General features: G+C 36.2%; 1 protein-coding gene across 1 annotated transcript; it reads right to left on the bottom strand.

Moving 5' to 3' along the window:
- Positions 1-2,092: 2,092 nt before the first annotated feature.
- LOC145276613 (uncharacterized) lies at positions 2,093-2,734 on the bottom strand. Its single transcript, XM_080127806.1, has one exon. The coding sequence runs from the start codon at positions 2,732-2,734 to the stop codon at positions 2,093-2,095; it is 642 nt and encodes a 213-aa protein (XP_079983932.1).
- Between the last annotated feature and the right edge of the window lie 12,424 nt (positions 2,735-15,158).

The raw sequence follows: 15,158 nt of genomic DNA, 5'->3' as shown, positions 1-15,158 counted from the left end.
CATATTAATGTTTTTTGTTACACTTATTACTTGTATATATTATCTATTGTTTATAATTAGTGGTTCCCATATCGTATTAAATTATATATTAGGTCTACTGGTGTTCAATTGTGTTACCATTTTTGTGTGTGGCATTGTGATGAACATTGAAAAATAGAGTATTGTTGTATTTCATCATGAGAATGTCTAGAAAGGAGGCTGAGTGATTTTCCTCTGTTTCATAAATAAACTTTATAAAGAGTCTGACTGTGTATAATATGTTGTTTTAAAATTATGTTCTATTCGTTTGTTTCTAAACGAAAAATTAAAATGTTGTCAACACATATAAGTATTCTGTATTTAAATATATTCTACATTTTAAAAGGCCTAGATTCTATGAATTCGATGAATTGGAAAGCTACTTCTCTACAAGAGGGATTACTCAAAGTTTAAGTGACGTTTTGGTTTGTAAGAATAAGGTTTGAATGAAAACTTAAATGTTGGCAATGATAAGTTTGATAATTTTTATTGGAGTGTTGGGGGAAGCGGAAAGTAAATGTTGATTTTTATGTGCGCATGGAATACATTTAAGCAGTTCTTAATGAGGATTTTAGTGTATAATGATATTATCTTAGCTGTGTATAGTTTATTTTGTACATTAATGTTTTTATTTGTTAAGTAAATCGCTAAAGTGTTTATTTTATGTAGTAACTGCTGATAATGCTCATTAGTGGGGTTAGAATATTGGGTATTGCTCGTCCGATTTTGTGTGTGGTGATATCGATGTTGGATACTGTGAGGCGCGTGAGTATGCCCGCTTTGTGGCTTTTGGGGAGGCCATATAATGTGGAAATATTAGAGTAGTATTACATATATGATATAAATGTTTTATCGTTTTTATAAGTTAGTTTCAATGTTTGTGTCCATTGTTGCCAATTCTTTGTTGGTGTATGTATTTTGGTTCTCTAGTAGTGTAGACATTTTCTTTTAATGCATGCTCTTTTCTATAATTACTACATTCATCTGCTAGTGTTAATATTTTATTATGATATAATATAACGATGATGATATTTTTCTTATTTACCAATGTCTATACATCGCTTCAGTAAAGCCGAATCATAGGATTGTGTTAATGTGATTGGTATAATTTGTTGTATAAAACCTGTTTTGATATGTGTCTACATGTTTGTAAAATTGTGTTATTGATGATGTTTGAGTTTATGCCAGCTACCAATTTTAGTCCAAAACAGGGAGCTTCAATTTATATATCTTCGAATGTTGGTGGTGACATGTATTAGAAGCAAGCGTCGCTATGGTTGTCCATTTGCTGTTGACAATTATTCCTTTACAGTTTGTTTCTAGCCTGCATATCAAACAGATGTTGAATGTTAACCTGATTTCTAAACGTTTGTGATTTAATTGTGTACCAGTTTGTTGAGGCTTGAAAATATACTCTTGTTCTCTGCCTTTTTGGAAAAATGTTCGGTTGTTATTTTCGATTTAGCTGCGAATAAATGTTTTAATATTTCTGTTCTTTTGCTTGATGATTTGGTTTTCCATTTTGACAGCATGATTCAAATTATACAAATATAATTCCAACGTTACTGATTACGAGAAAAAGAAAAAAATAATGAAAATTACTTAAATACTCATCGACGTTTCATCTTTATTTCCAGACTTCCTCATGAGTATTGGCTTCAAAGAACACAATCTAAGTACAATATTTGACAATATGGTTGTTGTCCATCGGATCCGATGATGACGTTTGTGTTCTGCATCTCATCTGTGCACACGGAGGTGGCTCTGTAGCTCCAGTATAGAGGCACATAGTCTAGAACATTGGGGGCACTGGAAGTCAGTTGCTGTGATTACCGCTGAAGCTGCTCTGTGGTGCCTCTCTCTTGCAGCAGTGAGTTTCTGGCTACAAGCCTCTTCAAAGTTGGTATCAGCCTTGTGAGTTGAGTCTCGCCATTTTGGTCTGTCCATAGCAGGTGTTTCTAGGTCTCCCGGTTTGATACGACACCATTGAAGATTGGTTCTAACAATGTCTAACAGTGTCTTTATACTGCATGTTTGGTCGACCTTGGTTTCTTTTTTCGGCCTGGAGCTCTTCTTACATCAGGCATTTAGGCACCCGACATGCGTCCATTCGAATCACGTGTCCAACCCAACGAAGTTGGGGCTTGATGATGATGGCCTCTATACTGGTGGGCTTAGCTTTGTCAAGGACCTTACGATTGGTGATACGATCCTGCCATTTGATTCCCAGGATGGAGCGGAGAGATCGCATGTGGAAGAGCTCCAGTTTCTTTATATGCCTGCGGTACAGTGTCCACATCTCACAACCATAGAGCAGGGATGGAAGGACCTTCAGCTTCGTAGATAGGCGGATGTTGTATTCATTAAGCACTCGATTTTCAAGCCGAAGAGCTTGGATGCCCCAGACAAGCGATCCAGCATCTGTTGCAAGTCTTGTTCCGTATGGGCGACTAGTGCAGTTATCGACAAAGAAAACCTCTTGGATGAGAGTTTTCAAGCTTTTTGTCTTTGCGGTTAGTCTCCGTAAGTCGAAGAAAGAGTCATCTAAGCGGTAACGAATGTAGACACCTCTCTGCAAGTCTTGGCCAGCATGGGACAGCATACAGGTGAAAAAGATGTTGAAAAGGATAGGTGCTAACACGCAACCCTTCTTCACACCTTTGCTGACATTGAAAGTGTCTGTGATATTACCATTTGAGAGGACCTGACCAGTCATGCTATCGTGGAAGAGCCTGATCATTGACACAAACTTTGGAGGACATCCGATGCGTTCAAGGACGGTCTAAAGTGCCTCTCTGTTGACGGTTTCAAAAGCTTTGGTCAGATCGATGAATACAGAGTAAAAAGTTTTTTTTTCTGTTCAATGCACTTCTCTTGAAGCTGTTTTAAGGCAAAGATCCTGTCCACAGTACTTCTGCCAGGCCTGAAGCCGCACTGTACCTAAAGGAGGGTCTGTTCAAAAACTTTAATGAGTCTATTAAGAATGACTCGTGCAATGATCTTTCCAGCAATTGAGAGGAGGGAGATGCCCCTGAAGTTTCCGCAGTCCGACTTACTTCCTTTGTTCTTATAGAGCGAGACGATTAGGGCGTCACGAAAATCGTCTGGCATTATCTCCTCCTCACAAACAGTTAGCAGGACGTCACAGAAGGCCTCAAGAGCATTGGGGCGCACTGCCTTGTAGATCTCAGTAGGGATGCTATCCTTTCCCGATGCTCTGCCTGAGGTTGTCTGGTGGATTGCTTTCTTGATCTCCTCGATATTAGGGGTGTTTGCGAGTGAATCCTGTATGGGTTGTTGGAGAATCTGATTCAGGACCTCTGAATCAACTGATAAGGGCATGTTCAGCAAAGTGCTGAAATGATGCTGCCAGCGGATGCTGAGACGCTCCTGGTCCTTGATGAGCGTCTTCCCGTCTGACGACAGTAGTGGAGCACTGCCGGGTGCAGAGAGACCGAAGACAGATTTCAATGAGCTGAAAATTTGTTGATGCTATTAGTATCAGCATGGTGCTGGACTTCAGATGCTTTGTTCTGCCACCACTGATCCTGCATTGGTCGAAGATCGGTCTGAACTTTGGCCTGGAGGGCCTTGAACTTTTCACGCTTGGAGATGGATGATAGGTCATTTAGCCTTTCTATGTGAGCCTTGTTTTTATTATGTACGGCTTCTCTGATCACTTTGTCGTTCTCATCGAACCAGTCCGCATGGTTTCTGGTCTTTGCCCCAAGGACTTCCTTCGCAGTCTCACTTACTGCTTTCTTTAAATAGGCCCATTTCTCTGTGCTGCCTTCAGTGGTCACACGATCTTGGGGTTTCTCATCTAGCACTTGCTGAAATCGTGCCTGATGGGATGGCTCGTTAAGCCTGGCAACATTTAGGAGGGGCTAACAGTTTTGGGTAAGTTTCCGTGGAGTGGCCCTATGTGTAGTGTCAGTACAGTCCTGCCCAATGTGTGGTCAGTCCAGCCATCAGCGCTTTTCATGGCACGGGTCATACGGACGTCCTTGATGTCTCGTTTGCGGACAATGATAAAGTCAGTCATGTGCCAGTGTCCTGACCTTGAGTGAATCCAGGTGTTCTTATACTTGTCTGCCATTCTGAACGAGGTGTTCGTGATGCAAAGACTGTGCTCTGCACACATGCTGAGAAGGAGCAGACCATTGTCATTGATCTTGCCTACTCCGTGTCTGCTCAGAACGCCTTCCCAGCTGATGTAGTTTCTCCTCACCCTTGCATTAACGTCTCCAAGGATGACTAGTTTGTCGCTTGGTGGGGTTAATCTGATGACTTGGTCAAACTGTTCGTAAAACTTCTCCTTGGCATCATCTGGGATTGTGAGTGTAGGGGCGTAAGCACTGATGATTGTGAGATGTCTGATCTTGCTGAGAGGGATGCGTAGGCATGCTCTTCAGCAAAGGTGTCCAGATAGCAAACCCGACACCATGAATCTTGTCTTCTGTTTGCGGCTTTCATTTCCAGAAGAAGGTGTATCCACCTAGCTCTTCTCTCAGAGATCCCTCGTCAGCAATCCGGGTCTCGCTAAGTGCGGCTATATCTATATGGTAACGCTGGAGTTCCCTTGCAGTGAGCGCTGTTCTTCTTTCAGGTCTTGAGGAAGTAGCTCTATCCAATAAACTTCGAATATTCCATGTCGCGATTATAATTTTTTCTGTGTTTCTGTTGTTCGACCGCTATGTGGATGAGTCCGCCAACCGCGGTAAGCTGACAAGACACTATAAGGGCAAGCATTTGTTTTAGGTACTTTTTCTAACCCCCTCCTTAATGTGAGGGTGGTCAGTGCTAGCCTAAAGAGGTTGCACAGTCGCCCACAGGTGCTGTCGAACTCTCCTGTTGCCTTTCAGGGAAAAGAGCGACCACTTGCTCATCGACCGCCTACGTGTAGGTTTGTGACTACAACTACCAGTGTTCACCTACACCTGTTGCTTTCGCCACGTGTCCATCGCCGCAGGACTTGAAGTGTACCTTAGACAGATTGATAATCGGTGATAGGTTGCAAAACAGACCTGTGCGTGAAAGTTTTATAGTGAGAAGGCTGGTGCACAGGGGCAGTCCCACTCTCTCGGCCTGGGAAGTCTTGATTCAGTGGCACGGAGAACCGTCGGACAATTTGGACACGTCGGCTACTCTATCCTGGTTTAGCAAGCTCGCCAAAGCCAGTATCCAGGGCGTGGTCGCTGTTGCATGCGTCAGCTACGGGAAGCCACAGGTGAGAGCTGAGTGCCAGGTGAGGTCCAGTGGTAGATGGGCTGCCCTACGAAGAGAACGTGGCGAGCCCCCTACCAAAGGTACTAACCACTCCCTGAACACCCCATACACACTTGGCACTATATTTCTTGTGTTTATAACGTAAAATTAAGGTGTTTTTATTTTTAGAGAGGAAACATAACAAAAAAATCATCCAATACACGTTGCAAAACCGGAAAATATAATCGCAAATATTGTACTCGTTCTTTGTACCTTCAAACAAAATACAAATAAAATATTTCGCCAAGAACACTTGAAATAAAGACGACACATTGATGAATATTGCAATATTTTATTCTTATTTTTTCATTTCTCCATATATATATATATATATATATATATATATATATATATATATATATATATATATTAGCTTCCTTCAGTTTGACAGACTATGGATTATAAGGGATTCTGCACGTGTGATATTTGGGACAAGAGTAGTGCAACCTTTGCAACCACACCGCTCTTGAGTCGTTGTTGTTAAATACCAGTAGCGAGTAAAGGGGCAGTACGACTGGAAATAATGTCAAGATAAGAGAAAAGAACTTACCGCGCCTAAAATTTCCATTAAGTCACCCAACTCGTACTAGTCAGGTTCAACGTCATTTAACTTCGGTGATCTGGCGAAGACCGGTGGGTCAACTTGATTGTGTGTGTGTTTGTGTGTGTGTGTATGTGTGTGTGTGTATATATATATATATATATGTATATACATACCTATCTATCTCTCTCTATGTATATATATATATACATATATATATACATATATATGTATACATATATGTATGTATACATTTGTACATGTAGGTAGCAAGTCATTATACGAGCACGTCTGATTGAACACGAAAAGTTTTTTTTTCCCCAATTTTTTCTGGATGTCTTTTCAATTCGCCGAGAGTTTTTTTTTTCAAGGGTTTAGACTCCAAATTGGCGGAGGAGTTTGGTATAGTGTGCAAAGGTACACGCTGTCAACATTTCCTCCTGACAGCCAAATTTTCGCTCAAAAACTGATTACAAGGCTTACTGTATGTCTGAAGAGCATTTAGATAAAATTTCGAATAATTAGACTCAAAATTGGTTAAATAGATTACTAGGGACGGCAAATGTATTTTTTTTTTAATTTGACCACTTGAAAGAAAAATTTATCAGAAAAAAAACGATTTAAAAGCTCTTAATACACTTTATATAACATTTCAAATTTTTAGACCAAGAATTGGCTGAGTAATTTGATAGAGATCACAAAGGTAAATTTTTTAAAACTTTGGCCCCAATTATGACCCGTTAACATGTATTGTTTTGGGTATGAATCAAATCATAAAGTTAGATCCATGTCCAAGTGTTCTATATCTAAAATTCCAAGGGTTTAAACCCAATATTAGTTGAGGAGTTTGGTAGAGTCTTAAAGTTCAAAACGTTGAACTTTTACATATTAACCGCAAGATTTCTGGCCGAAAACCGATGAAAAAGATTTTCCCAAATCTCAATACACTTATATCATATATCGAGTCTGTAGATTGAACATCGACAGAGTTATTTGGTAGGGAAATGTACACACGTACACACACACACACACACACACAGAAACACACACATATTTTAATATTTATAGATATACTAGCAGTCCAGTCCGGCTTTGCTCGGGCCCTATGTACTGTTCCTAACTTGCCATACGTGTGAATACACTTTATGTAAGATTTCAAATGTTCAGACCAAAATTTATCAGAGTAATTTCGTAGAGACAGCAGGGGTCAATTTTTTTTTAGCTTTGACCCAAATTTTGACCTCCTAACATTTATCATTTTGGTGTTAAATCTAAATACAAAGTTGTACTCATGTCCAACTTACCTACAGCAAAAATGTCAAGAATTTGGAAATTTACTTATGTCAACCAACATTGCCGGAGGAGTTGATTGAATCTGCAAAGCTCGACACTGTCAACTTTGACGTTTTGGCAGCTAAATCCTCGCCTTAAAATTGATGAAAATGCTTGCCGCATGTCTGAATACCCTTTATGTAAAATTTTAAATGTTTGGACCCAAATTGGCTGGTTACACGGCAAAGATAAAATCTTTTGAACTTTGACCACGAATTAAAAAGCTTGCCCTTTCTCTGAATACTCTTTATGTAAAACTTCAAATGTTTAGACCAAAAATTGGCTGAGTAATTTTATAGAGACCGCAGAGGTCAAATATATTTTTAACGTTAACCCAATTTGGACCCTTTAACATTTATTTTTTTGGGCTCAAATATATATTTATATATAAAAACATGTATATTTTAGAATTGAATTGGTTTAAAATTAAAGGGTTTTTTTTTTATATTTATAAAAAACTTTTATATAAAAAATTTCAACCGGAATAAGATTCTAAAATAAAAAATAAAAAATTAATATTTCATGTTATCCTTGAAGCATCATTTCGCAATAGTGGTCCTCTCAAGTGAATTTAGCTTTAACTCAGCAATTTGTTGAGTCCTACAGTTCCTTGTTCGACTAATATATATAATAGATAAATAAATACTACTTTTAAACATAATACATTTGAAATATTAAAAGTGAAAGAGCTAAGTGGCTGGTTTCTCAACTCGCCCAACACAGCTTAATCGAAATATGATTACAAGTAAAAATAATATGAACTGGAAATATGGCGGCGGACACGAAAAATAATCAAAGGGGGATTTTTAAGCAGAGTACTAGTCAAGGCGAAACTATATTAAGCCCTAGAATAGTTTCTTTTTGCTTAAAAAGATAAAGTCTAAAAACTTAACATAAGTGGTTTCTAGGATGTTCAAACAAAACAACCGGTGTGACTTGCTAAGAATTGAATACAAGTAAACACTAAACCTGGAAGCTCAAACACGGCTATTTCTCAGGTATTCACATATGGCCGAACCGTATAAAAGATTCTCTAATGCTGAAAAAATATGCATAACAAATCTCCAAACGAGAATGTAATCTCTGCGACGTCAACTAAACATATCGTGAACATTTAAATAAAGAACAATAGAGGCATTATGTTGGAAGAGAAACGTTTATTCTGATCTAGTAGAAAAAACAAAAACGCAAAGCTTCGAACCAAAATAATACTGTCTAACAACGCATGTAAATTACAAAATGTATCTACTGTAATTAAGATGTGTTTTTTTTTGTTTTGGAGACAATAGTACATATAGTTTGTGTGACATTATAAAAAAAGAAACTTTATTTTTTATCGTGGAGTATACAATACCTAACAGATAGTTATTGTTACAGACAGATGTAACAAATTGAAATTCATCATCCAGATACGGCTTAGAGCAAACTATTAACGCCCTATGTGGAAGGGTCTTCATTATTTTTTTTCATTTAAACATTTTTAAAAATACATTTATATTAAGTCTTTCAGTTTTCTATTTAAGAATCCCAGAAACCATTTATATTGCTCGAGAATACTTCTCTTTGTAAGTAAAAAGAACATCTTTTACGATTTAATGTTGTTTCTTATTTGATTCTTTACCTGCGTAAGCATTTTTGCTCCGTTGTTTTTGTATATTTACCCCGCCGTATTGTTAGTTCAATGTAGATTTTTTATATCCTAATTATACGTTGATCTAGCTCTGTTGAACGAGGCGCGAAACCGGTCAGTTGGCTTTTCACTTGTTTTTATTTTTTAAATTCGTTATTCTAAAATTGGTCTTTATTTACCTATTATAAAATTCGTTTCCCCTCAAAAATATCTGTCTTCCTCTCTGTCTGTCTGCCTGTCTCTCTCCCTCTCTCTCTCTCTCTCTCTATATATATATATATATATATATATATATATATATACTAGCGGGGGTACCCGGCGTTGCCCGAGTGTTTGTTTCCGGGACGGGGGGGTTACAAAATGTTATGGTAGGTAAGTAGGAAGGATCAAACCCGGAGTCATGAGTAAAAGTAGGAAAATAAAGTGTGAAAAAAAAACAAAAAAAAAAACATCTGCAACGTTAACAGTTCGGCCACCAAGAAAAGTCCATTCCAGTTGTTTAGGAAAAAAAAAAAAAAAACGACTACGATAGGTTGGCGCGAACGTGAAAATATCATGTGAATTGTTCAGCACGCTAACCACTACGGCACAGAGCACTGCAGCTTAGTTTAGTGATTTTAAATAACTCCACATGAAAGAACTACGAAGCCAAACCGGTGTTCTCTTCTCAACTGTTCCTTGTGAACGATCCCCAAACGGTGTTAAGTGGTGGCAGGGGGAGGAGGAATTTATTAGAGAGAAAATATTTTACCACTTCCATTTATCTTAACCGATTTTGGCCGTGACTTCTCAGCAGAAAAAGTATAGAAATCTAAGATTATCGAGGAATTTAAGAAATAATAAGCCTATAACACACCTCAGATATTGTTCTGCCGTTTGTGCATATTATATTTGCATGAAATATCTTGATTTTTAATCCTATTAATGTCAAAATCAGACGGGAAAAATGAGTTCATTTTATTTATATAGAGAGAGAAGAAGAGAAGATAGATAGAAGATAGAAGAAAGAAAGAAGAGAAGAAGATAGAAGAAGATTGAAGAATAGATAGATAGAAAGAAGATAGAAGAGATATGATATATCAGTCATTACAATGAACGTTTTCTCTCTATTCATTTAAATTTTGATAATTTCTTATTTCTAACTTTCGAGTATTTTTCAATCCTCTTCGAGATTAATCATGAAGGATTGATTAATCTTACTGGTTTTTAACAATATATATATATATATATATATATATATATATATATATATATATATATATATATATATTTAAATAGCTTTACAAACAATGCAGGTTGTTACTACCATTAATGATTTTTTTTATTTATTACTAGTAGGTATTTTAGTTTTTCTGGCTTCTAGTATTTCAAGTTTTTATTTATTTTTTGTCTGTTCAATTATAAATGTGTTATTAACTAAAAGCAGGCTTAATTGGGACAGGGAACAGGAATTTTTATTAGCTAATGGATTAATATAGCACTGTTTTCCTGGCGATGCATGGGTTAACTCCTCGACAAAGTGGTGGTAGTAAAACCTATGCATATGGTTTCGCCCTGTCTCTCGGAAATACTATCTCCCAAAGGGCATTTGAATATATAAGTTAGTCCAGTCGAGCACAACAATGAAATTAGAAGTATACAATTTATAATAGTGATTGATGTATTTAATTTTTTTTCCAGTAGGGTCTTTGTGCTGAACATTTTATTAATATTATTGTTAATACTTTTTTCATGTAGTCTATTATAATGCATTTGCTTTTTATAGAATAGGTTTATATGTGCAGTATGGGTAGTCTTTTGAAGAGTGCAATGTTGAGTATGGGCAGCCAAACCAGCTGCCAACATTACCCTACTTTTTATTGAAACCAACAGACATCTCTTTTTAGCATCCTCCTAGTTCCCTTAAGTGCAATTGTCTGGACCTATTTTGCACTTGGTTCGCCAGGAATATTAATAGGTAGGACTTCAGGTTCTTCTTAATAAGCCCTGTGGCACCTATAATAGCTTGTATGATTGATATCTATCTCAGTTTCTTTTCATATTATACATGAGACCTTGCTATTTGGTCTGTTTCTCTCCTTTTGCTCTGTTCAGACCTCCATGATTAGGGACACTCACTTCAACCAAGGTTGCCACTCTCTCTGACTTATTCCATATAACTCTGTCAGGTTTCACGGCAGCATTTTCAAGGTAGGTGGCTGTAGGGATTACATGGTCGTAATGTATAGTATATAACTCATTTCCAACTGTTCTTTCAGGGTGAAATTCTATATTCTGTATTACTTCTGATATAATATTAGCAGGGTGTAAATGCATTAGGAAGTTGGAAAGGATCAAACCTAGAGTTAATAGACAAAAACGTCTATTTTATTTAATAGAAATGTGGTCTATATATTCACTCGTTATTTATTGAGTTCGATTACATAGGTGCATATTAGTAGCATCTTATAAGCAGCATTATCATAAATATTTTATTCATAATCCCTTGCATACATCGCCAGCCCCTTGTGTAGATTTCTGGTCTGTGTATACATCTAGCGTGTGCTTATGTGAGCCAATAATCAATCAAATTCGTAAGTTTTATTCCTTTTTAAAGCGATATTTATATGCTCAACAAATGGGTGTCGAATTTTTAGTTTGTGATTCTTTTTTTTTGGGGGGGGGGCGCATCCCCCGTTAAAGCTAACACATATGGAATTAATCTAACATGTGGAATATATATAATATTTCAGTTGTATTTTTCTGGTTATTTTAGATATAAGAGCAATAATTCATACAGTAAAGCTGTTATTTTCTCTGTACTGAAACATAAGTAATTATATATAACATTATTGCCACATATATATTTAATGTGCCCGCATATAAAGAAAACTACATATACGTAATCTTGATTACTACAGCAAACAATGAACTCGTCTGACACCAGCGCAATAGAGAAACGTTAAAAGCTAATCATTATGGTGACCGCACTAATGTTTAAAAAACATTTTGTAGAAAACATAAATATATTAAAATGCGATAATTACGATCAGAGACTAAGGATGTTAAGGGTCCAATACAAATAAAACTACAAAGTCATTCATTTATAAATTAAATGAAAATAAGAGTAAACACACCGTAAAGTTAGTTTAATAGTTATACTAATACTTTCTTAATACTATAACAAGCCTCGCTCTTTTCACAAAAAAAATCATTTGTAAATATTTAAAATGCAAATTACTTGATACCTAACTTTTAAGACAGTTCCGCTCAGAATGAACTCAGATGCATTAAACCAAAAGCAAATACGTCTGCCAGTTCCATATTTGCTTTATGTAATACTAGTTTGGATGCCCGACATTGCGCGGCGTTACCCGGGTGTTTGGAGGAGTGTGTTGAGCAAAAAAAAAAAAACGTTTAGTAGGCAAGCAGGCTCGAACCTGGGATACGAAAAATTAATTTTTGTTGTACAATCATACTTTAACATTAGTGTTGATGTTCAAAATATCCTTCAAGCAAATAATACGACACGCTTAGTCAAGTGTGGCTAAGAAACACATCTTTATCTGAACGAGACACTGGCCTTTCTACGCGACACAAAAATGTTGTGGTCGAGAAGGAATGTGCGTAGCGTGTGATTTTCTACCTCGAATACAAAAGGCGAACGTTGTTTCGTGGGCTGTGCATTGTGCAAATGTTACATAATAACGTGATTAAACAGATCACATCAACGCTAACATTCACTTCAGCAATCGCGTCGTGACACAGCAAAGTTTAAAAACAGCCGAAGAATGAAACAATAATCACATCTATGTTTTAGTGGCGACAGCATCTGAATAAGGAACGCGAAAGCAAGGCGTCAGGTTAACCTTCGGCCTCGTATGAATTCCCGAACGGCACGACTTACTCGATTACTAGAACCTATAAGTGTCAAGATTGTGTGAGTTAAAAATATGACTTCAAATACTACGAACGGTCTAATTCTTTCTCTTCCCAACGAATATAATGTATAATCACGTTGCAAAAATCATTCTTATTAGATTACGGAAGTTAAGGAACTTTGAGCCTTGTCTGTACAAGATAAGTGACTATTTAAGAATAGAAACCATTACATGTGGGAGGACGTATATACCTACTTGCACAGACGGCAAAATTTAACTTCATTTTCTCTGACAGACATATACATGTGATCAAAGATCGCGTTTAAATTTTACACACCCTAGAAACTTCTTCCTTCATTGGAAGCTGAATAATCTCGTCTTGGATGAATGTCATTACGTTTAGTTTTTCGTTCCATCGAGAGAAAAGGTTTATACAAGTTTTGCATTCATTGTTTGGAAAACCCAACTTCTTCAAACAGAAATTGTAGACAGATATAAAAGAAAGGCACTATTATTTTCAATTATACTGACAGACTATCCTGATAAATATAAGAAATATAAGAAATACTAATGTTGTTTAGTTTCTTTCGCTGATGAAGTGGATAATTACTGGGATAACAATGAGAAACACAATCTCCTGCTTTTCTCCGATTTAACGCTCGTTACTAATCTTCCCTGATAAATTTAAAATATAATTCTTCTTAAAATTGTACTTCTAATTTATCTTGTATCAGTGCCGTTCTTAAATGATACATTTATTAATAAGTGAAAAAAAAAACAATATCAATTAGTATGAAATTAAGACATTTTAATTTTTTTACTGAATGAATCCGAGTTTTCGAGTTCAACGACAGAAAACAAAAACTTAAACATGTATAATTTATTTTGGCCGCGGGTTAATTTACTTCTTTATTGTTTTTATAGCCGTGTAAACACTTCACACTAAATGATGACGATTCGGGTCGAAGATATTATAATTTCAAAGGCACAAACATATTCCTGTGATAATGATATTTAGAGAATTACCAGATACTACGCTTTTATCTTACAACGAGGACAGAGAACATGTTTGATAGATGTGTACACGTACTAAATCATTTTATGTCAAACTTAGGCGCAAGAGATATAAGTGAACTCTAATTTCGTCAAACGTCAGTCGAAAGTGTTATTTTCTTATACCAACGGATATTTCTACTTGTATTTCTTACGAATATATTTTTATTAGAAGTTATGAAACGTGCAAATAATTACATTGAAAGACACTCAAATATATTAAACAACATATCGGTGATGGTTAGTTTATAGAAATAGTTCATGAGAGTCTGTATAAAATGGTATATACAGGGTGACCAAAGAAAAAAAACAGAGGACATTCAATTGTTTTTCTGGGCATTTTACAGTCAACGGAGAAAAAAAAGGCCAAATACCCTAGTGTTTTGATGCGATGTTTTGAATATAATAAACTCGTTATGACCAAAGTTTCATTTCATCCGGACAACACACTAAGAAAAACGGGACCTAATTAGAGTTGGGGCCCATTTTTTTTTGGGGGGGTCACCCTGTAAGATTTTAACAGAACCCGACGGGGTAAATGCTATTGTGATCAAATAGTCGAAATTGCTATTAAAAATCTCTACCTCTATCTCTACTATTATATAAAATTCACTTTGCGTGTGTGAGTGCGTGTGAGGTCCTTCCTCATAGGTTTCGAAACGGCTGAGCCTATCTTCTGTCAATTTCCTCCAAAACTAACATATGCCTTCCAGTGGTTTTTAGATATGTTTTATACAGAAATCATTTCGAGGAGTATCAAAAATCGAAATACTGCGATCCTAAATATAGTCTTTCTTCTCTAAATATAAAAAAAGAACATTTTTTTAGAGGAAAATAATTTACGTTACACTCGCCGGTGTAACGTAAAATATCACATTGTAAAAAGTCTTCTTTGAGCGTTTTTTTCACGTTTCTTTTCTCCTTCGCGGTACGGGTTAGAGCCTGCCTGCCTACTACCACTTTTTCTTTTGATCAACAAATCCGGGCAATGCCGGGCACTCAGACTAGTTAAGAAGCAAGTGAGATACTAAAAAAGTAGAAAGTAGATGAAGAACGGTACTAGAAAAAGAGCTACAATTGCAGAATTTCATGCAAGAAATTATTTGAGTCTCAGACAGTTACAGCGTAAATGGTCTTACCACTTATAAATCTTATATTTGACCAAAATTAAAACGACAAAAAAGAATCGTTACAATAGTAATTGTTAACAACTATATTCTGAAAAGTTTGACTAATCATATTTCTCCAATAATCTTTACATGTTCATGATTCAGCCCACTTTTCATGTGACAATGTTTATTGCAGTACTAGTATAAAGATACAAATTGATTTCAAGTTCATTTTAGCTATATATAAAACGACGAAAAGACATGTACGTCGAAGTACACACAAATATATAAAGAAAGCAAGAAACATTAATACACACTAAATAAAATATTTAAAAATGATTCGAATA

The sequence above is a fragment of the Euprymna scolopes genome, chromosome 5, assembly GCF_053919585.1.
Source record: "Euprymna scolopes isolate OS-2025 chromosome 5, ASM5391958v1, whole genome shotgun sequence".
NCBI lineage: Eukaryota > Metazoa > Mollusca > Cephalopoda > Sepiida > Sepiolidae > Euprymna > Euprymna scolopes.
Note: the sequence above shows the minus strand (reverse complement) of the source record. Positions and strands in the feature narration are given on the sequence as shown.

Coding starts and splice junctions, on each gene's coding strand:
- LOC145276613 (XM_080127806.1), bottom strand. CDS start 2,734: ATGACTGGTCAGGTCCTCTCAAATGGTAATATCACAGACACTTTCAAT.